Below are 25,516 nucleotides of genomic sequence, written 5' to 3'. Positions count from 1 at the left end.
CTTCCCCAACAGCTACAACCCCTTTGAGGGCCCCAATGAAAATCCAGAGGCAGAACTCCCGCTCACTGCTGGCGAGTACATCTACATCTACGGCAACATGGATGAAGATGGCTTTTTTGAAGGTAGGAGGACAGTAGGGTGAAGCTGTCCATTCTTCTTCTGCTTGTTAAGAACACTTCTTTCTCCCAAACCTTCCACCCACCGTTCCCTCTCCCAGCATGCTAAGCCCAGTGAAACTTTCCAGGCTCAGCTATAGATCGGGAAGGCGTATAGATCTGAAAATCCACAGGGGAAGAGGAGCAACAGGGCTGGGAAGAGGGGACAGCTGGTGTGACTCTGAGTCCTGCTCATGCAGCCAGGACAGAACCTTTCACTGCCATGATGGTGGACACTGTCATGAGGAAATTGTGGCCAAGTTTGTGTTGGCAGGTAGTGACATATTTAGTAAGAGTGACAGCCTAGATTCTTTGCTAGACTCTTTAGATGTGGGGAGAAGGAATTAGGCCTCAGCATTTTGTAGTTTTCAGGATCCAGGCAGGGTGTCTGTCAAACAACTGAGGCAGATACCGTGTCACTGGTATAGGACAGCAGGAGGGCTCTGTCAGGCACCAGCAGTGTGCAGGCCAGCTCTGTGTGGACATTGAGTGAGATGTGGACAGGGCAGGGAGAGGACAATAACTGTGTAACTGTGTAACTGTGTGGTGGAGTGAGGAAAGAGGCTAGATCTGGATCTGTGACACCCAGCTGTGGGATTGTAAGGCCTGACCTTCAGAATTTGTTCTGTCGGGAGTCGGGTGGAAGCGCAGCAGGTTAAGCGCACGTGGTGCAAAGCACAAGGACCGGCAAAGGATCCCGGTTCGAGCCCCCGGCTCTCCACCTGCAGAGGAGTCATTTCACAAGCAGTGAAGCAGGTCTGCAGGTGTCTGTCTTTCTCTCCTCGTCTCTGTCTTCCCCTCCTCTCTCCATTTCTCTCTGTCCTATCCAACAACAATGACATCAAGAACAACAACGATAACTACAACAGTAAAACAACAAGGGTAACAAAAGGGAATAAATAAATAAATATAAAAAATAAATAAAAAGAATCTGTTCTGTCTATATCATACCATCCTGAATGCACCTAGTCTTGTTAGTCTGTTAAGCCTCTCTCCCTAGTCCTTATGCCTGTTATTTGAATAGCTGCCGAGATGACTAAAAAAATGAAAAACTGTAGGACTAAATGCCACATAGGGATGTATAATGAAGAGTAGTATTAAATAGCTGTGAGGAAAACGGTGTTTTAAAATAAGAGAGGTCTCAGGAGATATCACAGAAGTAGTGCACCAGGCTTTAAAACTTTTATTTAATTTGCTTATTTTCTATTTTATTTGTTGCTAGGGCTTTGCTCTTCCACAATTTTACTGCTTGCAGGACACTTTTTTTTTTTTTTTGACAGAGGGTAAGAGACAGATGGGCAAAAGAGTCCAGAGAGATAAGGAGAGATACCATAACACTGTTCTATTGCTTGTGAATACCTTTGTCTGATGTTCCCGTTTGATAGCTTACCAGACTTTTATGCCTGATGCTCTAGAGGTCACAAGTTCAGTCCCTGATACTATCATATGCCAGAACCGAGCAGTATTCTGGCCTCACTATCTCTTGCTTCTCTCATGCAAATAAATAAATTGGGCTGGAGAGACAGCATAATGGTTATACAAAAAGACTTCCATGCCTTTAACTCAAAAATCTGAGGTTCAGTCCCCAGCACCATCATAAGTTAGAGCTGAGCAGTGCTCTGGCTAAAAAAAAAAAGAAGGAAAGAAAAGTCCATCTGTGTGTATGTGTATATATATATATGCACAAATTAAAACATAAAGATAAGTAAATAAAATACTTTTAAATGAGAGGGGGCAGTGGCTAGATATCTCCCTGGGAGGGTGCCTACATTACCATATACCGACCAGGCTTGAGCCCCTAGTACACCATATGAGAGTTGGGGGGGACTTAGGTGCTAGGGTGTCTCTCTCACTCTCTTTGATACATCTTTTTTTTTTAAATTAATTAGTCACTTTTCAATAGAGGCCGAAATTGAGAGGGAAGGGAGATATAGGGGGAGAAAGACAGAGAGACCCCTGCAACACTGCTATACTGCTCGTGAAACTTCTCTCCTGCAGGTGGGGACCAGAGGTTTAAACCAGGGTCCTTGTGTACTGTAATGTGTGTGCTCAATCAGGTGCATCACCAACCCACTCCTTCCTTTTTCCATCTGCAAAAATACAAATAACTAACTGCGAACTGCTAGGACTTGAACAGTAAAACTTGGGATAGACGTAAAGACATACAGGCAAGTAGTTGTGCGATACCATAGTTGCTGAAAGACAGTGTGCCTGTCTGAGGCCTGTGCTCCAGCACTAGTCTTTCGGAGTTCTCCCTTTAATGTCAGTTCCTTAGTGCTACTCACTTCCTAGAATTTCCCCCAACAAATTGCCATTGACTGGCTTAAAATGACAGAATTTTTAAAAAGTATTTTTAAAATTTATTTATTGGATAGAGACAGACAGGAATTGAGGAGAGGGGGAAGTAGAGAAGGAGAGAGACAGAGAGACAAGCACCTGTAGCACTGCTTTACCACTCATAAAACTTCCCCTTACCATGTAGGGACTGGGAGAAATGTACTTTTTTTAGATCTCCAAAGGCCAGAAGTCTGAAGCCAAGATGTTGGCAGGACCAATTCTGGTGGCTTTAGGGCAGATTCCATTCCTTGTCTCTTCCAGCTGCTAGTGGTTCCAGATGTACCTTGACTTGTGGATTCATCTCTCCAATAGCTTCATCCATAGTCACATGACTTTTCCTCTTATAAAGATACTTGCTACTGTATTTAGGGCCCACCCAAATCATCTAGGCTGATCTTATATCAAGCTCCTTAACTTAATTACTTCCAAAAACAATGCTTTTTCCAAATAAGGTTATACCTACAGCATCCAGGGATTAGGGCATGGTTATAGTTTTCTGGAAGCCACCATTCAACCTACTACTTTAAAAAAATGTTTTATTTATTCCCTTTTGTTGCCCTTGTAGTTTTATTGTTATAGTTATTATTGTTGTTATTGATGTCATCGTTGTTGGATAGGACAGAGAGAAATGGAGAGAGGAGGGAAGACAGAGAGGGGGAGAGAAAGATAGACACCTGCAGACCTGCTTCACCGCCTGTGAAGCGACTCCCCTGCAGGTGGGGAGCTGGGAGCTTGAACCAGGATCCTTACGCCGGCCCTTGCGCTTTGCGCCACATGTGCTTAAAACCTACTACTTTTTAATATGAAAAAAATTAAGCATAGGGGCAGGAGAGATAACATAATACTTATGCAAAAAGACTCCTATTCCCCAGGCTCCAAAGCTCGAGGTTTAGTCCCCTTCACCAGCATAAGCCAGAACTGAGCAATGCTCTGCTAATCATCATCACCATCATCTAAAAAATTTAAGCATACAGAAAAATTAAGTAATAGTTCAGTGAATGCCTATATACTCATCATCTAGACTCAGTACTTGTTGATGGTTTGCCATTTTTGTTTTATTCATATGAAAGAGAAGTACTTTTTAAAATAGATTTATTGGGAGTCAGGTGGTAGCATAACGGGTTAAGTGCACGTGGCGCAAAGCGCAAGGACTGGTGGTAAGGATCCGGGTTCAAGCCACCGGCCCCCCACCTGCAGGGGAGTCACTTCACAGGTGGTGAAGCAGGTCTGCAGCTGTCTGTCTTTCTCTCCCCCTCTCTGTCTTTCCCTCCTCTCACCATTTCTCTCTGTTCTATCCAACAACAGTGACATCAATAACAACAACAATAATAACTACAACAACAATGAAAAACAACAAGGGCAACAAAAGGGAAAACAAATAAATATAAATAAAACATTTAAAATAGATTTACTTATTAACATGAGTAATGAAAGAGAGAGAGATAGAGAACCAAAATATCACTCTGGCATGTTCGATGGTAGGGATCAAACTTGAGGCCTCATGCTTTTAAACCCAATACTCCATTCACTGCACTACCTCCTGGGCTTCAAAAAGAGGAGTTATTTAAAATAGTATAATTTATTGATAGTGTTTCTGCTTCAAGGTTCCGTTGTTTGTTTTTGCTGGCAGGGAAACTCCTGCAATCAGCCTTACTGAATCTTGTCCTGTGACTTCAGCCTGGGCCCAGCTTGCCCTTCCTTTAAGTAAGGCCCAACAGTACCAGTTCACCTGCTCCCAGAAATCTTTTTCTTTTCCCACATTTACTATGACATGACATACTGTGTTCGCCCAGTTTCTTCCTTTTTTCTGACACTCCTCAAATAGCAAATGCTTTAAAAAAAAATATATCACTTTATTGTCAGGTTTTCAGGAGAATGGGCACAACTTGCCTTTCCTTGGCCGCTGCCTTGGCTGGCCCCCCAACCATGCCCTGAGCCCCAGGGCAGCTGTGGATCTCATTCCCTCCCAACTCAGAGGGGAGACTCTGTCTGAGGATTCCTTCCCTCACCCTGACTTCAGGGTTGCTTTCCTCTCCCCTTGTGGCTGTCTGTTTCCCACAAAAGGAAGCTGAAGGTGCTCCTGCTCCCACTACTCAGACCTAAAATCCACTTTGGCAGAATGGGTAGAGCCATAGACTTTCAAGCATGAGGTCTCAGGTTCAATCCCTGGCATCACATGTGCCAGAGTGATGCTTTGATTCACTTTTTTTCCCCTTTCATTTACTTTAGTTTAATGAGAAAGAGTAGATACAGAGGGAAAGATACTGAGAGAAAGAGACCAGAACACTGCTCAGTTCTGGCTTATGGTGGTGCTGGGGATTGAACCTGATATCTCAGAGCCTCAGGCTTTTAAGGCATTTGCATAACCATTATACTATCTCCCCAGCCCCCAAAAGATAGACACCTGCAGACCTGCTTCATTGCTTGTGACCCCATTGCAGGTAGGGACCCGGGGGCTTGAACCAGGATCCTCATGCCGGTCCTTGTGCTTTGCTCTTATGCGCTAAACCCACTGTGCTACCACCTGGCCCCTTCTGGTTCACTTTCTTTCCCCTCTTCTCTATAGTAATAAATAAATCTTAAAAAATAATCAAAGTCCTATTGTGGAAGCTATCTGGTCAATAAGCCTACTTCACACTTTTCTCTCTGTCTCTCTCTCCCTCTTTCTCTCTTTCTCCCCCTTCCTTTTTGTTCTCTCTTCATTTATTTCCTTCTCCCCCCTCTCCATTTATTCGTTCCTTTCTATTTCTTTCTTTCTTTCTTTCTCTTTTCCTTCCTTCCTTCCTTCCTTCCTTCCTTCCTTCCTTCCTTCCTTCAGAGAACTGCAGTTCTGGCTTATGGTGGTGCTGAGGATTGAACCTGGGACCTTGGAGCCTCAGGCATGAAAGTCATTTACATTACCATTACACTATCTCCCTGGTTCAGTTTGTTTGCTTATATGGACCTTTATTTTTCTTTAACTTTTTAATATTTACATTTTAAAATGGAGAGAAAAATGGAAAACTTGTACAATGAACACCTCTATACTCACCACACAGCCTCAGTAATTGCTGACATTTAGTTATATTTGCTTTATCTATGTGTAGGTGAAAAAAGGAAAAAGGGTTTCAAAGCAAGCTGTAGACATCAAGATATTGCACCTAGACACACCTCATGTGTCTGCTAAGGCCATTTGCCTACATCTTTGCAGCTTCAGCATCACTGGGGGTGAAACACAGTCCCTCAGCTCCATCCAGACTTAACGGAAATAGAATCTGCATTTTAACAAATTGTCATGGGCTTCACAGGCACATTAAAATTTAAGAAGCTCTATCCTACAAGAACGGCAATTCACTAATTCAGTTCTTGACTACTTTTTTTTTTTTTTTGGTAATTTTTTATTACATAGATGAGAGTTTCATCACACACACACACGGACAGAGAGGGAGAGGGATGTCAGAGCACCTATGCAGCACCAAAGATTAATCAAGGAACCTCAAGGGCGCAAGTTTCTTGCTTTATCAGTTATGTCCTCTCCTCTTGTTTTTTTAAACACTGATAGGTTACTGTTGATCTGAATCAAATGGTTAAGATCTATTAACCCTTCAGACTGCATTAACGGGAGTGTTATTCTTCTACCTCTTCTTTGTCTTCCCCTCCCCTCCCACGCTCTTGGCAGGGGAGCTGATGGATGGCCGAAGAGGCCTGGTCCCCTCCAATTTCGTAGAGCGTGTGTCTGACGATGACCTCCTGACCTCCCTCCCTCCAGAGCTGGCTGATTTGTCCCACAGTTCCGGCCATGAACTCAGTTTCCTGAGCGGAGGTGGGGGTGGCAGCAGTAGTGGGGGCCAGAGCATTGGGGGCCGTAGCCAGCCGAGGCCCAAGGATGAGGCTGCAGGGGATGAACTCAGCCTGAGCCCCACACCCGAAGGGCTGGGTGAACCCCCTGCCGTGCCTTACCCCCGCCACCTGACTGTCCTCAAGCAGCTGGCCCACAGCGTGGTGCTGGCCTGGGAGCCGCCTCCTGAGCGAGTGGAGCTCCTGGGCTATCATATCTGCATTAATGGGGAATTGCATCAGGCCCTGGGACCTGGGACACCCTCCAAGGCTGTGCTGGAGAACCTGGACCTGCGGGCTGGGCCCCTCCATGTTTCTGTGCAGGCCTTGACCATCCAGGGCAGCTCAGACCCTCTGCGATGTTGCCTGGTGGTGGGTGCCCATGCAAGGGTGCTGCCTAGCCAGCTGCAGGTCCGTCGGCTGACAGCCACATCTGCTGAGATCACCTGGGTGCCCAGCAATAGCAACTTGACCCATGCTATCTACCTCAATGGGGAAGAGTGCCCCCCTGCCCGTCCCAGCACCTACTGGGCCACCTTCTGCCACCTGCGACCTGGCACACTCTATCAAGCTCGAGTGGAAGCTCAGCCCCCAGCCTCAGGGTCCTGGGAGCCAGACCAGGAGAGGCCTGAGCAGCGGGCTGCCACCTTGCAGTTCACCACACTCCCAGCAGGTATGCTAGTCTGAGTACTGTGACATTCAGGGGTCAGGCCATGGGTTGGGGCGGAGGGGAGACTTGCTATTTGCATTTTACAGAAAGTTGCACACTGGACTGGTATCTTTGCTGGAAGCGTCCTGAATTCCTGGAACTTCCCCCCCCTCTCTCCCCAGGCCCACCAGATGCCCCCCTGGATGTGCAGATTGAGCCAGGGCCCTCCCCTGGTATCTTGATCATCAGCTGGCTTCCAGTGACCATTGATGCTGCTGGCACCTCCAATGGCGTCCGGGTCACAGGCTACGCCATCTATGCTGATGGGCAGAAGGTAAGGCCTGGGCACCCTGTCTGCCTGTGTTCCGGGCAGCGGGGGGTGGATCCCTTCTTGCTCAACTCAGGGGCCTACTCTCCCCAGCCCGGCATTTGGGCACTGGAGCAGATGGGTTATGAGCATGGGCTTTCGTAGCAGATGACCTGAGTTTCAGAAGTCACTCCAGCATGAAGCTGCATGACCAGGGAGATGAGAGGAGATGAGGGTGCCAAGGGCATAATGCTACCCCACCATTCCATATTGTGTCCTCACATGTGTCCAGCTCAGCCTTCCTTTCCTGTCCTATGCTCCCTGCACCCTGCAGATCATGGAAGTGGCCTCGCCTACAGCAGGCAGCCTGCTGGTGGAGGTTTCCCAGCTGCAGCTGCTGCAGGTGTGCCGGGAGGTGGCCGTGCGGACCATGTCACCCCACGGCGAGTCAGCTGACTCCATTCCCGCTCCTGTTGCCCCGGCCCTGTCAGCGGCCTGCCTGCCAGTCAAGGTATCCTGCCCTTCCCCACGTCCAGGCCCTGAGGCCAGACCAGCCCCTGAGGTTCCAGGACCTGGAAACCCCAGTTCTCTGATCCAGCACACTGAACCCCCTGGAGTTGGAATGCTCCCAGAGGGCCCCCCAGAAAACCTCCCCAGAGATATACCAGAAGGATCCCAAGAGGACCCCTCTGCACCTTGCTCCCAGGTACCCTGTTTGGGGAGAAGGGGGTGCAGTGGAGGCTGGGGGAGAAAGCCTGGGGTGTGGACCCTACCTCAGCACCTTCATTCCAGGGGGAGGCCAGGACAGCTGTGCTGGGTGCCCCAGAGGACAGGAGGGCCAGCGAGCCAGTCCTGGGTGAGAGAATGCCTGGTTCTTCAGCTTTTGCACTGGTCAAGGAAGAAGCTGAGCGGACAGAGGGAGAGGACCATCAGGCTCCCTGCTCCACTCTGGGAGCACTGACCCAGCGGGTAGCCTGCACTGACTCCTGTCATGGTGGAGACACGGCGTCTGAGCTGAAGCCCAGGGTTGAGGTGTGGGCTTGGGGACATACTATTCTACCTCATGGTTTCAAGCCTGCCTGCCTGTCTTCCACCAGCTCAAATCTGGTTGTCTTCTCTGCCCTTCTCAGCTTTGATCTGTGCAGTGTGTCCGCTTCTTTGTTACTATATCTTCCAGATTTCTTTTTCCTTTTGGCCTCCCATCTTTCTTCTCTCTCACCCCGTCTCCGTTATTCTATCTCAGTTTGGAGCATGACTCTCTGTCAAGGGGCCCTTTTCACTCGAGCTGGGGTTGGCCCTACTCGCCAACGGCTTCCTGTGCCCTCTGCAAGCCTTCCTTCTCCTCTCCTTTTTTTTTTTTTTTTTTTTTTTTATTTATCACTACTTGCAGAGGGAAGATATGGCAGAGCTTGGGGTCCATCTGGCAAACTCCTTTGTGGACCATGGCCGAAACTCAGATCTGTCAGACATCCAGGAGGAAGACGAGGAGGCAGAGGAGCTGGGTTCGAGAACTTGTTCCTTCCAGAAACAGGTTGCTGGCAACAGCATCAGGGAAGATGAGGCCCAGGTAATGGGGCGAGGAGGGGGTGGTGGATCCTAGACCCTGGGTTCCGGGGACCTTCACCACGTGTGTCACCTGCTGCTCCAACACTGAGTGCCAGCAACATTCTAGGTGTGGCCTGGGCCCTATCCTGAGAGGCAGACAGGAAGTGGTTCAGGATTGGTTTTTGCCTTTCAGAGAAAAAAAGGGGCAAGAGGAATTCTTCTCGGCACCTTATCCTTCTCCATCAGATGCTGGGCCTAGGCCATCTGAGTCCCTGTTTGGGAGTTTCTGGGGAGGGGCTAGGGGTGGGGGGCTCTGCTATTACAATCAGCTCCCTTGTGCTCCCGACCTGGAGGGCTCACGATCCATGTAGCCTGTTCTAGCCCCTAATCCTCCCTCCAGCTTTGCCCTGGACAAGTTGTGTGATTCTGGGCCGGCTACTCTCTCTCTGGCCTTTCCTCCTGGAGGGAGCTGAAAGAGAGCTATGAGATTGCCTGCAACCCTCACCCTCACTTGAGGGCAATGGTCATAGCTCTCTCCCCTTCCTATGGACCTCTCTTCCCTGCTGCTCCCCACTCAGCCCCAGCCCGATCCCTTCTGTGAGACTGACAGCGATGAGGAGATCCTGGAACAGATTCTGGAGCTGCCCCTCCAGCAGTTCTGCAGTAAGAAACTCTTTAGCATCCCAGAGGAAGAGGAGGAGGAAGAAGAAGAGGAGAAGGAGAAGGAAAAAGAGGAGGAGGAGGCCAAGAAGAAGCTGGGGGCAGGCTACTCTTCCCAGGACCCTGACCTCCCTGAGTCTGCACTGCTAGGGCTGGGCTGTGACAGAGGTCTGCCCCGAGGACCTGGGCCCTGTCCCTTGTCCCCCAAGTCCTTGGGGGCCAGGGACCACCTGGAGAACATGTCTGGACTAGCTGGTGGAAATAGTCAGAGGAGAGGAAGTGGGTCCCCAGAGAAACCTCCAAATTGCAGGCGGTCCCTGGATCCCCGTGAACAATGCAGCCGACTTCTCAGTAATGGCGGGCCCCAGTCCTCTGGACGGCCAGGCCCCCCACGGGAGAGGGGCGGCCCCCCTGTGGGCGAGGGCAACAGGGGTGGACCAGAGGCTGGGGGGAGAGAGAGGCTGGCCCCTTCCCGGAGATGTCCCCGAGGCTGGACTCCAGAGACTGGCCTAGCCAGCTGCCTCTCCCCCAAGTGCTTGGAAATCAGCATTGAATATGATTCTGAGGATGAGCAGGAGGCAGACAGCGGCGGGGGCATCAGCGTCACCAGCTCCTGCTATCTTGGAGATGGGGAGACCTGGGGCACTGTGCCCACAGGGAGGCCCAGGGGGCCTGTGAAGGCCAATCTAGGCCTCAGCTCCTACACACGCCTCCCAGCCTGGGAGAAAAGGGAGCCTGAGAGGAGAGGCCGCGGTGCAACTGGCAGAGCCAAGGAGCCACCCTCCCGGGTCTGTGCCCTCTCCCTTACCTGGGCAGCCCCCGCCTGCTGCTGCCTGGCAGCCCTGCTTGCTGCCCACCAGCTACTCCCATTCCACGCTGCCGTCTCCATCAGCAGAGGTGGGGCTGGGCCTCTGGGCTCCTTCCCCTGCCTCCTTCCACCTACATTCCACTGCTTTGCTGCTTCTGCCAGTGGAACCGGGATGCACAATATTCTGTTATCCTTAGTTGCCAGTTGCCACCAGCTGGCTCTCCACCTTTGGGCATGGTGGTCCCATTCTCTTTAGCCAGTCACATCTGCAGGACACTGACTGCTGTCTGGCGTCTCTCAGCTGAGAAGAGGGTCTACTCTTAGATCTGACTCAGTCCCTCTACTGCACTCATCAGCCAGGGGTAGATGGGCCCCCCTCTGCTGCCCTTCCTCTCACCACAGGGGTTCTGATGTCTCCAGCAAGTTTGGGCCAAGGCTCCGAGAGAGGAATGTTGTGTCCCTGCTCTGCTGTGCTGCTTACGCTGATGGGGCAGTGTGTGTGTGTGTGTGTGTGTGGGGGGGGGGTGCTCGGGGTCCTGCCCCAGCCAAGGCTTACACCCAAGGAATAGTGTGTCACTTCTGCCATCTGTTGCCCTCTCTTTGTAGGGAACAGAGACTGGGGAGCCCCAAGGGCAGGACAGCTGTGGGCGAAAGGGCACTCCCAGGAGAGGGGGCCAGGTCCCCAGACCCAGTGCCAGTGAACTGCGTGAGTACCTGATGGGGCTGGGCTGTGCTGGGGTGGCTTCACAGAACCCTGAGTTGTATCTCATGGCTGTCTGCCCACCCCTCTCCACAGCTCTTCCAAGGATCACCCCTGAAGTGCTGCCTCGTAGGGACTTGCCTGTTCGGCTCTTTGTGGCTCTGTTTGACTATGACCCATTGTCAATGTCACCCAACCCTGATGCTGGAGAAGAGGAACTCCCCTTCCGGGAGGGCCAGATCCTAAAGGTGCCTGACTCACTTCTCTCCTCACCTATTTCTTGCCCTGGAGGTAGCATAGTGTGAGGGTGAGAACATAGCTAGAGCTCGGTGACGTCGACTTGGAGCCTGACTTCCAGCTGAGTAGCCTGAGCAGATGAGCTAACTCCTTTGGGCTTCACTTCCTCACTGATAGAATGGGGGTAATGTTGAATCTACTTCTCAGGGTTGTTTGAGGATTAAATGATTTAATCCGCTCAGTGATCAAACTGCCCAACATGGTGCAGTTGTTACTGTCAGAAAATTCATTATGCATCCAAACGCTTATTGAAGGCTTTTACTATTGCACTGAGGTTAGGGAGAGCCCCTCTGGGCTGGACTGGGAGATGGATATGCAAGACAGTGGGTGATGATACTGTAGGAAGGGCTGTTTTGTCTTGTTCTCTGCCGTCCTTGTTCTTGGCTCTTTCTATCTCTGTTCCTGCAAAAGGGAGAGCATTTTCCTGCACCACCACCACATTCTCCAATTCTCCACCTCCTTCATCATTACCTCCCCCCTTTTTTTGCTGGGTCGCAGTGCATGCACAATTAATCTACCACTTCTCCTGACAGGCATTTTATTTTGGATAAAGACAGAAATTGAGTGGGAAGGGAAGATAGAGAGGGAGCGAGAAAGAGAGACCCCTGTAGCACTGCTTCACCACTCCGTGAAATGTTCCCTCCCCATGCCCTACAGGCGGAGACCAGGGCCTTGGCTCTTGAGTCCTAGAGCACAGTAATGTGTGCACTCAACCAGGCGCACCACCATCAGGACTCTTCTTTCTCCTCCTCTTCCTCCTTTGCCTATCTTAAAGATCATTTACTTGTGAGAGAGAGGAGAAGAAGGAGGCAGAGAAGGAGGAGGAAGAGAAGATGCAGGAATAGGAGGAGGAATAGAGAATCAGAGCATCACTCTAGTACATGCAATGCCAGGGATCAAACTCACATGCCTGAGTCTTTACTGCACCACCTCCTGGGCCGCTCCCCTACACTTCTAGGATCAGGGGCAAGGGAGCAAGCTGAACTCAGCTCCTGAGACAACTACTCTGCTGCCTCCAGGTGTTTGGGGACAAGGATGCTGATGGTTTCTACCGAGGTGAAGGTGGGGGCCGGGCTGGTTACATCCCCTGCAACATGGTGGCTGAGGTGGCTGTGGACAGTGCTGTGGCGAGACAACAGCTCCTCCAGAGAGGTTATTTGTCTCCAGATGTGGTCACTGAGGGCTCAGGTATGATCTGCTGCCCCTCCTACTATGTCAGTTTCCACGTAATGCCCTCCTGAGAGATCGGCATGGCAGGAGTGGCCTGTTGCCTCATTCATTCAGAGTCTAGCATAATCACGGGGCCTCCTAGAATCACACAGTGTGGCTGTAGCATCGAACCTACTGTGTGAAGTGCATTGCAGAGGGGAAGGGCCTTGTGTTGATTGTATTTTGGGTCCTAGATTATGGGCATAAGAGAGGAGTGCACAAATGAAGGGACACTGGTGCAGCCCCAAGGGGAGACTCCAGAGTTACTATCCTACCTCCTGTCCTGACTCAGTTTCTTTCTTACACCTGCTTGCCCTCCTGGATCAGGGAACAGTTCCTTTGTGCACTCCACAGTCCGCACAGCTAGGCCTCCCCCCAAGCCTCGCCGCTCTAAGAAAGGTGGGTGAGACCCTGTTCTCCCTTGGGATCTGTGAGGGTGAGGGAGGCTGGGGTGGCACTCCTTGGCTATCTGGAGTTTTGAGCAGGTGAAATGGGTCAGGACAGAGCTGCACCCACGTCCACTCCCTCCAGGTGGAGCTTGGTTGGCTCTGATGGGGCTGGGGAGTGGTTGGCCAGAACTTTGGTTCCTAGCTGTAAATTCTGTGAAATTGGAATCAAGTTCTATATTCTCTCTGGGCTTTAGTCCACTAACAAAACCATGGGACTCATGTGTTGTTCTGAGTGTCCTCCTGCTTCTCTTTGTGAGGGTGCCCTGCACCACCCCCAGCCTGAGGTGAAGAGGGGTCAGGACCTGGGTTCACATACTCTTTGTCTCCACAGCTGAGCTGGACAGTCCTACCCAGCCCTGTGCAGGTGAGGGACTTTTTCGGGGGGGGGGGAGAGGGGATATGGGAGCCCCTCCAAAGGGAGTACCACCACCAGTGGGAAGGTGGGGCAGTCAGGTATTCAGTACTGAGGATAGTATGGGGGGGCATCTAGAGAGAGTTTGGCATCTTCTCTCCATCCTGCAGGCCCCCCCCAACTGGTCTCCTCTGCCATCCTGAAAGCCCCCCACTCCATGGTGGCTGCATTTGACTACAACCCCCAGGAAAGCTCCCCTAATATGGATGTGGAGGTGAGCACCCTCAGATAGAGTCCAGTGAAGGGGGGTTTGGGGCTTTCATGGACCTGACACCTGCCTCTTGGTCTCTTCGCAGGCAGAGCTGCCCTTCCGGGCAGGGGACATCATTACTGTGTTTGGAGACATGGATGATGATGGTTTCTATTATGTGAGAGCTTGGGCGGGTGGTGTGCTACGCCCCCATCCCACCAGCCCTTTCAGATGGGGGTGGGGAGAGGGAGTGTATAAGCAAGGTTCCTGATCAAAGCCTGGGGGACCGGATGTGACCTGTCACCTGTGACAGTGATGTTGACAACAGGTGGTTGGTTTCTTAGGGGTGTCAGGGTTATGGGGTGGGGCAGAGGCCTCTCTTGGTCTCAGTCTTACCCACATCTCCTTCCTAGGGGGAACTGAATGGACAAAGGGGTCTGGTTCCATCTAATTTCCTTGAGGGCCCTGGGCCTGAGGCAGGCGGTTCTGACAGGGAGCCCCCGTCACCGCAGACTGAGAGTCAGGTCAGTGAGGAGCTGGATCTCTGTTCTGCTGGTACAGTGGTGGGACCAGGCTGGGGCTTTTGGGATGCAGCTGGGTGATGATCCAGGGGAGCATGGTACCCAGGCTGAATGGAGCTTCTGACCTAGAAGGAGCTCAGCCAGGCCCGCTCCCTCCTAGTATATGGCCCTCTCTGCAGAGGGTGGTGGTTGCAAGCCTGAACCTTGTCCATCTGGCATAGCTGCTCATTTCTGGAGCCAGTGCATTCCTGCCACCTTCTCCCTACACCTCTAGGCAGTTTTAGCCCTGGTTTCAGAAACTTTTCAGCCTGTCACCCCCCTGACTGCCTTTTAAAGCCAATTGTTCAGCAAGGCCCAGCTTCCTGGATTCTCGTTCTTAGGGTTTGACTCTCTTTGGAGTGAGTGGAGTGCTCCAGCCTCACAGGGCCAGGAGAGGGTGAGGCGACCAGGGTCCAACTGGAAAACCCTGGGATTCCATCTGCCGTTAGTTCTGATGGCAAAGGCTGTGCAAAGCAGGACCAGCCCCTGTGACCTGGGTGAACTGGAGACTGGGTGAGAGTATGTGGGTATCTCTGTAACCCTCTCCTCTCTTTGTTCCCTGCTCTTCAGAGAACGAGGAGGAGAAGAGTCCAGTGCTAGATGGAGATAGATATATATAGAGAGAGCAACATGTAAGTGGGGGACTTGCCCCCTATGTCCATGTGACTTCCTGTCCTCACATCACCATACCCAGATGTCACTCCTTTGCCTTCTGTCTGGAAAGTCCCGCCAGAGCTGGCCTGGATTTTCCAGAGTGTGCGGGAGGGAGATCTTACCAGATTTGGGTATAGGATCAGTCCCTCCCCTCACCTTTGACAGTGCTAGCTGTCATAGGAACACATGTCATCTTAGAATGACATCTTAGAATGCTGTGTGACATCCATGCTATGATTCGTCAGTGTATTATGATACTATGTACCTCTGGTATTATAATACTGATTATTACTGGTGACAGAAGGGTGATGCTGGAATGCCACCAGTAATAATAGACTCCTTCCTCTTGTCTTTTTCATCATGACATGCTTGGGCAGCAGATGCATGAATTTTACTGTCAACTTTCAATTTTTCTCTGCTGGGAGAATGAAAGAAGGTCTTGAAAAGTTGGGGGGGGGGAGAGTTCTGTAGATAATCCTAAACTATTTTGTCTCCGGACTCAGCAACACCCCATGCTTTCCTCAGTAGTACTTTCTGAGAGGTTGGGAAGGGGTAGGGAGGGCCTGCGACTCCTGCTCCACCTATAGGAAATAGATTCTTTAATCTCCAGTGGGAGCAGACCTCTTTGTGGGCAAGCCCTGACATATCACTAGGGCCTTGGGAGGTGGGGCTGGGGTGGGACTCCAGCCAGGTACCCACTTCCTCTGCCTCTGGTCTGGGCTCTATGACTGGCCAAAAAGAGGCAGGGACTTGGGGACAGGATATGCAGGCTGGTCAGTCCTGACTGGGCTTGCCCAGGAGGTCATAGTGGGTATGTGAGGTGGTTTTCTTTCTTGCCCAACCTCCTGTCCTTAGGGTGCTAAAAGCACTGTCTGAGTGGGCCTCTGGCAGATGGAGTGGCTTGAGGTTCAAGAACTAGAAGGGAATTCAGCTCAGGAGAAGATGCTCACGGAGAGAGCCGGGTAGCCTCACTCTATGAATGGCCTTGATCCTGGGCTCCCTGCAGCCCTCTCCAGGGTCACTCAGGCAGAGTCCTGCTCTCCTCCTTATGGGCTGGAACTTGGCTCCACTCCCTGAGCACTGTAGGGCTACCTGGGATTGTTGGAGGAATTGCCTTTCTTGGCAGGTGTAGGTGGCTCTAAGTTGTCTGGTCCTTGCTCTCCCTTTACTGGGTGGGGGAGGGTGCAGTGTGGGGGTGCCATGGAAACACCCTTCCAGGACCGTCTCTGGACTCTTGAGCTTGGCCCGACAGTTGTAGAGGGACCCAGAGGAGGGGGTTGCCCAGGTCACAAGGGAGCAAAAGCAGAACTGAGACTGCACTAGTCCCGTCAGACTCCTAGCTCAGTCACACCCTTTTGCCTGCCTGTGCTCTGTGTGTAGGGCAATAGGAGTTGGTGGGGCTTGAGTCCTGAACTCAGTTCTGTAACATGGGGACTGCAGGTAACTGAGCTTGGAGAGTTCACGAGTCAGGGCAGGATAGGGACTTGGACCCTGACCATGACTCCCTTTTCTCTCATCTTCCAGAACTGGGCCAGCACAACACAAGGGTACCCTGCCCCTCCAGGCTGGCCCTGTGGCCCTGGCAGCTCCCCCAGGATCGAATTGGGGGGACCACAGGGCACCAGAGAGAAGGTTCGGGGTCTCCTCTCCAAGGGGAAGCAGCTCCTCAGGAAGCTGAGCTCTGGGAAGAAGGAGTGATTGTGTGGCTCACCCCACAGGCAAAAGTGGCCCTGGGAGGCCCCAGACCACTGCCCAGGAGTCCGCTCTCCCGAGTTAACACCATGGCTCTTGGATGGGACCAGGTGAAGGTCAGATCTAGATGAATCCTTAAGGATAAATTCTCTGGATGGGCAGCTGCTTCCTACAGGAAGGGAAACAGACCCACAGTGAGGAAGTCACTTGGCCAAGGTTGCTGAGCATCTACCAGAGTCAGCACTGGACTTGGGCTCGTGACTCCTAGTCCATTCACCATGCTCTGATCCTTTCTTTGACCCTTCCCACACCCAGGTTGGGAGACCCTGAGGGAGAAAGGGGCATCCTTCCTCGATGGCACTGACTGCCCTCATCAAGTCTTCCCTCCCTCAAGGAACATTTGCACTGGATTTTCCAGAGCCCCACCTCCCCGCACAGGTGGGGTAGAGCCATGTATATATGTACATATTCAGTGCCTCAGTCCAGCTTCCTCCATCTCGCTTCCACTGCACAGGCCCGAGAAGGAGAAAGGTCATGCCAAAGTGGGCCGAACCCGCCCCCCCATAGTGCTCCACCCCTGCCTGCCCACCCAGCCTCCTGGCCCCAGTGTGGTCCCAACCCCACAGAGACCCAGGGGGCCAGCAGGCAGTGAGCAGGAGTTGGGTTTGCCTTATTTTGCTCATTGGATTCAACTTCTCTTTTGCATCGTTTCCCTCCGGCCCCTGTGGGAGTTCAGGGGCTGGGGGAAGGACAGATTTATGCAGCTATTTTCATACATTCCCTGTTCAGAGTGGGGTCCCGCTCTCCACTTTACCCTCATCATGTCCTTCCCGTCCCCACCTCCTGTTGGCTGGATGAGTGTCTCTGCATGTTTCCTTCACTGTGGTGGGAGATGGTTTGACTGAGCCCCACCCCTACCTTGGTCTCCAGGGTGTGGAATGGTGGAGGCATTTGTTTAAAAAGAGAAAAAGACATTTTATTATAATAAAGTCTATTTTCACAAAAAACTCTGCTGGGTTCTGTCTGGGGCAAAAGACTCCTTAGAGGAGTCACTAGAGGTTGTGCTGGCTTTTATTTTATTTTTATTTTAGAACCCAGAAGTTGCACAAGAGGGTAACTGGGGGCCCCAAACTAGTGAGCAGCAAGACCAAGGAGTCTTGCATTCCTTCTCTGAAGGTGGGCAGCCTTTTGGTTGCAAGGCTACATGCTTAGAACTGAAGCAGTGTCCTGGGGGGGAAGAAGAAACCAACATTTGAAAACAAAATTATTTTATGGGGTGGGAGAGATAACATAATGCTTATGCAAACAGATTCATGCCTGAGGCTCCCGGGTCCCAGGTTCAATTCCCTGCACCACCATAAGCCAGAGCTCTGGTTAAAAAAGCAAAGCAAAGCAAAAAAAAAAAAAAAAAAAAAAAATCAATAAAAAATCTTAAAATAAATAAAGATAATAATAATTTGAAAAAACCTGCAGGGGGAATGCTTTGCAAGTGGTAAAGCAGGGCTGCAGGTATCTCTCTGTCTCTCTCCCTATCTCCTCCTTCGCACTCAATTTCTGACTGCCCCAATTCAATAAATAAGGATAATTAAAACTTAAAATTATTTTATCTTACACATAAAATAGGATGAAATATTTCTATAGAATGTTGAGTTAAAGATATCCAGTCTCTTTCATTGAGTTAAAGATATCCAGTCTTTTTCAGATCCATGAATCTGCCTTCCAAAGACAACTAAAAGAACATACTAAATTTATCTAATCTTAAAATGCTTACTTACTTTGCATGCATTTAAGGAAAAGAAAATATAAGATTTTCCAAGTTCTAAAGATAAAATTAATAACCATATTAATAAACACATACATATTTTTAAAAGTAGGAACAAAGAACAGGTTAAAGCAGCTTTTCAATGAAGGATATAATGTGGACTTAAATAAATAAATGAAATGACTATCACTCAAGAATATAAATCCCATGAAAGCAAGAAATTGGCTAGTCAGCACCCAGGTAGTGGTGCACCTGGTTGAATACACATTACCCTGCTCGAGGACCCAGGTTCAAGCCCCTGGTGTCCACCTGTGGGGAGTAAGAGGGTTTCATGAACAGTGAATCACTGCTGCAGGTGTCCCTCTCTTTCTCTCTCTCAATCTCTCTCCCTCTTCTGTCTCAGTTTCTCTCTGTCTTATCAAACAAAAAATAGGAAAAAGTAACTGCTGGGAGCTGTGGATTCATCATGCATGCACCCAGCCTCAGCAATAACCTGGTGGCAATAAATATGTAAATAAATAAATAGATAAATAAGAAATTGGCTAATTAATGTATACCCAATACCCAAAACAGTGCCAGCACAATAGTTCTCTGGAAATAAATGTTGAATAAATGAATGTACATGCATGGGAAGGCATCATATCACAAAGACATCAATTATCAGACTCATGTATAAATTCATTGTCACTTTAACCAAAAATATCTGTAGGATTCACATGGAACTAGACATAAAAATAGTCATAAGAATACACCAGAGGCCAGGGGTAGAGAGCATAATGGTTATGCAGAGACTCTTATGCCTGAGACTCCAAAGTCCCAAGGTCAGTCCCCCAACCATCATAAGCCAGAGCTGAGCAGTGCTCTGTTGTAAAATAAATAAATATTTTAAAAAAGGAAGTGCCAGAGAAAGAGGTAGCTCATTGGCTATATGGTGCATGCCTTGCCATACATGAGACCCAGGTTAAAGTCCTGGTGTCACATGGGAGTGCTATGGCACTAGGGGGAAGCGCTGATGTTGTGGTGGCTCTTCATGTCTCTCTCTCTCTCTCTTTTTCTTTGTGTTTTTACTTGAATGGGAAATAGAACTTGACCCAGGAGAAGTAGAATCATGCATGTATGAGGCTCGGGCTCTGAAAAACAGCAAAAACAAGAAAGTAAATATGTTAGAAAACTGAAGATTTTTATGAAAACTAACAGGGAAGGAGAATTAATCCTTCCAGAAGTCAAAACAAGCTAAAAAGTAATGATAATTCCAACAGCACTATAGAAATTGATAAATAGATTAGTAGGTCTGCAGAACAGAACGTTGTAGAAGTACCCACCACCAAAGTTCTGTGTCATCACCTGTTGTTGGGCCAGATGTTGTTGTGCACGGGCCGTGGAGATGAGAGAGAGGGGTCCGGAGCGAAGAGGAAACACAAATCTTTATTTGCGCTGGCACCTCAGAGTTGGGTGCTAGAGAAGCAGGTTGGGCCACGTGGAGGTAGTGAAAATGGCCGCCTCAAGCAGTAACCTTTCCTGCGTCTGAACACTGGAGCGGAGCGCTGGCAAGAGAGCGAGGTGCGGAATAAGAAGAGTTTTTATAGGAGTAGCTTTCACGAGAATGGGAAGGGGGAGGAGTAACCATACCACTCCAGGATAGGATGATAACTCTCGTGAGAATGGGAGGGGGGAGGAGTAACCAAAGCACTCCGGATATCGCGGGGATATAGACAATGTCCTGAGGGCATAACATGGCAGAAGAGGCACTCCGAGAATGTCCCAACTCTCGCGGGAATTAGCAGTAGCCTGAGGGGACAACATGGCAGATCTGACGCATCTGCACAATTTCCCAGCATCTCCCCCTTTCCTTTTATCTAATGCCCAGGGCAACAGTGTGTAAAGTCTATAAACTACTCAGGGTCAGTCTATGAAAAACCAGGAACGTGAAGGGAAGAAAGCTGCTGTAAAATTGTCTAAAGTGTCCAGAGGGTATACCAGCAAGTCCAATAAAAGTCTCAGTCCAAAGTAGGCAACTAGGGGGAGAAATGGCAGGGGATGAAATGCTGCATGAGGAAGGTCAGCCTCTGGAATTCCACTTTTCTGTAGATTGTGAGCTGGAACCGCCAAAATGTGACAGGTCAAAGCAAAAGCAGGAAAGTCAGACAGGCAGTAAAAAGGTTCTGTCCTTGGAGTCTGTGAATCAGGTTCTTCAGATTGCGTCAGGTTACACCTAGGGTTTCGGGGTGTGTGCCACTGTAGTCGTGCCATCTAGTGGGTGATGTCAGGGTGTGCAGGGGTCCAGATGGTTTTTTCCGGGATTCCTGTGGAAGAAACACAAACAATCTGCTTCTCGTGGTTAGCAGGGCATCTGATTTGAATGCTTTATAGAAAAAGAGGTTTGGTGCCTTAGCCAACTGAGTATTGGGGGATGTATCTTTCCTATTCATTTATTATTATATATTCATGGGGAAAAAGAACTTATCTTTTAACAAAGACTCTAAGGTGTAGGGAAGCGGGAACTATCTATCCCTTTTTTTTTTTTTGTATCTTGCCTTTTGTTGCCCTAGTTGTTTTATAGTTGTAATTATATTGTTGTTATTGCTTATATTGTGGTTGTTGGATAGAACAGAGAGAAATGGAGAGAGGAGGGGAAGACGGGAGAGAGAAAGACACCTGTAGACCTGCTTCACCGCCCTTGAAGTGATTCCCCTGCAGGTGAGGAGCTGGGGGCTCAAACTGGGATCCTCAAGCCAGTTCTTGCACTTAGCACCACCTGCACTAAACCCACTGCGCCACTGCCCGATTCCCAGGAACTATCTTTTAACATAAACTCTATGGCCATGCCAATAGCAACCTTGAGGGCACATGTGGCTCCCCACAGTCACCCTCTCAAAGATAACCATCATATTGCTCACAAAGTCTTAGTCTGTCTGTCGCTTTTATTGAAAAGAAAATCAAAAAGAAAGGAATGTCTGCCAAGCAGCAGTATATTCATACATGGCACTGAGCCCAAACAAAACAAAACAAACAAAAACAGTAGGAAAATAGATAAAACCAGACAGAATATTTATAGGTAGTACCAATAGAGAGATGTTTAATCTCACTCTTGACCAAAGAAGTAAACATTGAGAGGATGGGAGACAATTCACATGATAGCGTGTAAGGTTCTGGGCTTGAGCCCTATCTCTGTGTGGGAGCACTATAAATAGCACTGGAGAAACTCCCTGGGGAGGCCGCGGTGCTGCCACATCTCTTCTCTGCCTGTGTCAATCTCTCCTTCCTTTCCTCTTCTCTCTAAAATTAAAAAAAAAAAAAAAGCAACCCAGAGAATCTGCTCAGCATTGGGATTGTGCAAGTCAGTCACTGGTTCATTCCCCATTAAGAAGAAAAGTAAAAATTGAATAATGTAGCACCACTAATTCTATGATTATTTAATGTACATATTAATGTAGAGAAAGACCAAAGCACCACTCCCATCACATGTCGTTCTGGGGATAGAATTCAGGATCTCACACATTCAAGGGCTTTCTTCACCTGCTGGCTATCACTCTAACTACTGTGATTCTGATTTTTACCCAAGAGAGTATTTAAAAGCCTAGAGAACAAGGTGCCAGTAGGTATCTGTTAAATAATTATAAAAAAGCTGATTTATTTTTATGAAAGAAAAAATAGAGACACTGAGGCCAGAGCATTACTGTGGCATTTATGTGGCACTAGGGAACAAACCTGGGGTCTCACACATGGAAGTCTTGCACTGCCTCATTGAGCCACCTCCCCTGCTGCTGTGTATTGAAAATTTAGAACACATGAAGCCTATAGTCCACTTCTCAATATTTTAATAGGAAACACTGTGTGTGTGTGTGTGTGTGTGTGTGTGTGTGTGTACACCATAAAGGCCTCTTGCTGCACTGTTTTTAATAGTGAAGAAGTGAACAAATGTCACCTTCCACCAATAAAGGAGTGGTCACATGATGGAAATATAGAGCATCTGAATACTATGCCACCAGTTAAAAAATGGTCCTGTCCTCTCTACGTGGTAGATCTCCAAGATGCACTGGCAACTGAGAGAAGCACTTTGCAGAATACTAAGTATAATGTGATGTCATTTATGGAAACACAAAGGGAGAAGATAATACATATATGAATAAAAATGAAGTAACAGTTATGCAAAGACAAAATCGGTAATGTCAGTGCTTACATTTGAATGAAGGAAGGAGACTGGAAATGAGGGTGGTGCAGTAACTTAATCTAAAGGGAGTTTATCTTGATCTGTAAGATTTTGATTTTACTTGAAATATGCCCAAGAATCACTTCTGTAATTAAAAATTGATGTATTTTTAAATTAAATTAAAAAGAAGGAAAACAAGGCCTGGTGGTGAATGGTGAATCTGAGGAGTCAGGGCTCTTTCCTCCTCCCCAGCTTCCATACCTTCGCTCCAACCACATGTACAGGAAATCTGGCTGTAATTCCAACCGAATTGTTTCTAAACAGTATTAAGAAATAACAAGCTGTTTGGCAAGCGGTCACAGAGAGGCCGGTTATCCCACAAGCCGTTGGACTCTGCCCTGGGGTGAGGATGCTTGGAAAAGTAACTGAGGAGGGAGGGTGGTGTGTGTGAGGAGGTAGGGGGCTCTCTCAAAGGACTGCAGTTTTAAGATGTAGGAGGGCTAGCAGTGCCTCCCAGAGGCCATCCCCAGCATGAGGAGCTGGAGGGCATCTGTAGGGCAAAGCTTGTGGGAATGCCAGGCAGCCGTTTTGTTCTGATTACTCTCCAGGCAGAGGAGCCAGTAGAGCCTCAGATGTACCTAAACCTGACAAAATGCCTAGATACAGAGGCACAAAGTAGGCAGGTTTGCAGGCCAATTGATAAGAAACAATGTGAAGCCATAGGGCATTGAGCTCGAGCCTCTCTGCACAAATGCTGGCCCACTGCCCTAGCACCGAACAGCAGGTGGCTTGGGCCCTATTCATCTAGAGAACTCCCCCACTTCTACGTGAGAGCAAAGGACACTTGGCTGCCATTCTGTGAAAAAGCTTTGGCTTCTCAGATGTGCATTGAATTGCCACTGTCCTTGAGAAAGTAGGCAGACTTCCTGATAACTATGAATCACTGTGATGCCGTGGCCCAGTTCTTGACCCCAAGCCATTGCGCCTCCCACTCTGTTGCCGGTGTGAGCTTAATTAATTAATTAATTTTTAATTTCTTTACTGAGAGATTAATGGTTTACAGTTGACAGTAAAATACAATAGTTTGTGCATGCATAACATTTCTCAGCTTTCCACATAACAGTTCAACCTCCTCTGCCATCATGGTGTGAGCTTATTTTAATATTTATTATTTAAAAGAGAGAGAGAGAGAGAAAACAGAGCATCACTCTGGCACATACGATGCCTAGGGTCAAACTCTAGACCTCATGCTTATAAGTCTTGCATTTTACCTCCTGTGTCACCTCCTGGGCCACTGGAGTGAGTTTTTAAAAAAGTAATTAGCACTTCCAAATACTTTGGAACAGGAACTTCTTAGTATGTTAGCAAGAGTAAGGGCCTACTTACAAGTCTCCTTGTATAGCACAATCACCCCTACACTGGAAGTATCTGAAGGAAGCCCACCTCTGTTAAGCTCTTTGCTACAGTACTTTCTGGGTCCAGAATGCTGCTCCTTCCTGGTGTTCACAGGGTCAACTTGTAAACATTCTTCAAGGACTTTCCTACATCAGCTTTTTTTTTTTTTTTTGAAAAAGCCTGCCTTGGCTCTCAGTGGATACAAGTGATACTTAAGAAAAATGTTTTTGACAAAGAGGGAAAGAATGCACAAGAGCATCTCTCTGGCATATATGATGCCAGGGCTCTAACCCAGGACCCCATGATTGAGAGTCTAATGCCTTATCCACTGTGCCATCTCCCAGGCTACAAAAGTGCTACTTTTTGATGCTCTTCTCATCCCTCCCACCCACCCTGCCTTGCTTAAGTACAACACTAGTCACAACTTGATTTTGCATTCTTTTTTTTGTACATGAGGGAGAGAAGGAGCAAGACATAGGAAGGAGCACAACCATCTACAGCACTGCTCCACCATCTGCGGAGTTTGCCTCTGGTGCCATGGTACACCCATGTGGTGTTGGGGCTTCAAGCTGCGTGTGTGCACCCTACCAAGTGAGCTAGCTCCAGACCACTACTGTGTGATGCTCTGGAAAAACCCTGCATAAAGTTCTGGGTGCCATTAACTTGGTTTACTTGCATCCCTCTGTACCCGCTGAACACAAGGCCTGAACTTTTCTCAATACAATATGCCTAGTGGCCAACACCGTACTTGGCACAAGCAAGGACTCAATAAACACCTGTTGAATAAATGCCTGGGTGAAGTACAGAGGTCCCTGAGTAAAGATCACTGGTTCGGCAGTCATGTGACCTGGCAGCTAGATTATTCAGAACTGTGCCATATGGTTGCCCTGGGCAAAGCCATTTCCCTCTCTGGGCTCTAGTTTTGTCATCTGTTCTATGAGGGTTTGGAGTAAAATCTTTTCCCTCTTATGCCTTAATAAGTAAGAGTTGATGAAGGGGGTGGGGGACAGGTGCTTACAGGCATGGCTGGTGAGAGAGGGATTCTATTTTCAGGAAAACCTTTTTATAATCAAGCTTCTTAAAGATATGGATACCAGGGAGTCGGGCAGTAGTGCAGTGGGTTAAGCGCAGGTGGCGCAAAGTGCAAGGACCGGCGTAAGGATGCCGGTTCGAGCCCCCCACTCCCCACCTGCTTCACAGGTGGTGAAGCAGGTCTGCAGGTGTCTATCTTTCTCTCCCCCTCTCTGTCTTCCCCTCCTCTCTCCATTTCTCTGTCCTATCCAACAACAATGACATCAATAACAATAATAACTACAATAACAATAAAATCAACAAGGGCAACAAAAGGGAAAATAAATAAATAAAATAAAAATAAAAAAGGTAAGTATTAAAAAAAAAAGATATGGCTATCCAGATATGCAGCGATTTACTCCTAGGATTTCTTGCTTAAGGAAATAGTTAAAGCTGTTTGTTTATTTGCCTTCCAACCCCCAACCCCACCCCACCCCACCCCATCCCACCCCACCCCACCCCACAGAGCACTGCTCAACTTTGACTTGTGGTGCTGGGGACTGAACCTGGGACCTCAGATCCTCAGGCATGAGAGTCTTTTGCATAATCACCATGCTATCTCCCTACCCAACAACTGAAGCCATAACTGGAGACTTAACTTCTCCGATGCTGTTCCTAGTATGGCTTGTCGTAGTGAAACTGAGGAAACCAAGTATCTAACAGGAGTGAATTAGTGGCACTTCATGGTATTTCAAATT

General features: G+C 48.8%; 1 protein-coding gene across 9 annotated transcripts in view; it reads left to right on the top strand.

Moving 5' to 3' along the window:
• The window catches only part of TSPOAP1 (TSPO associated protein 1), a 29,901-nt gene extending 12,454 nt beyond the window's left edge, over positions 1-17,447 (top strand). For 3 of the 9 annotated variants that reach the window (XM_060203809.1, XM_060203810.1, XM_060203812.1), the window contains 16 exons: positions 13-122; positions 6,151-6,981; positions 7,140-7,291; positions 7,599-7,970; positions 8,057-8,296; positions 8,655-8,831; positions 9,388-10,257; positions 10,884-10,983; positions 11,074-11,225; positions 12,294-12,462; positions 12,811-12,882; positions 13,264-13,296; positions 13,455-13,558; positions 13,641-13,712; positions 13,948-14,058; positions 16,273-17,447. In XM_060203809.1, coding sequence (XP_060059792.1) covers positions 13-122; positions 6,151-6,981; positions 7,140-7,291; positions 7,599-7,970; positions 8,057-8,296; positions 8,655-8,831; positions 9,388-10,257; positions 10,884-10,983; positions 11,074-11,225; positions 12,294-12,462; positions 12,811-12,882; positions 13,264-13,296; positions 13,455-13,558; positions 13,641-13,712; positions 13,948-14,058; positions 16,273-16,446 — 3,739 coding nt within the window. In that variant the 3' untranslated portion in view covers positions 16,447-17,447. Of the gene's footprint in view, positions 1-12; positions 123-6,150; positions 6,982-7,139; positions 7,292-7,598; positions 7,971-8,056; positions 8,297-8,654; positions 8,832-9,387; positions 10,367-10,883; positions 10,984-11,073; positions 11,226-12,293; positions 12,463-12,810; positions 12,883-13,263; positions 13,297-13,454; positions 13,559-13,640; positions 13,713-13,947; positions 14,059-14,664 lie in introns of those variants that run through there. The other 6 variants (XM_007536124.3, XM_007536126.3, XM_060203811.1 and 3 more) reach the window with 5 other exon arrangements.
• The last annotated feature ends 8,069 nt before the right edge of the window (positions 17,448-25,516 follow it).

The sequence above is a fragment of the Erinaceus europaeus genome, chromosome 12, assembly GCF_950295315.1.
Source record: "Erinaceus europaeus chromosome 12, mEriEur2.1, whole genome shotgun sequence".
In the NCBI taxonomy this organism is placed as follows: Eukaryota; Metazoa; Chordata; class Mammalia; order Eulipotyphla; family Erinaceidae; genus Erinaceus; species Erinaceus europaeus.
Note: the sequence above shows the minus strand (reverse complement) of the source record. Positions and strands in the feature narration are given on the sequence as shown.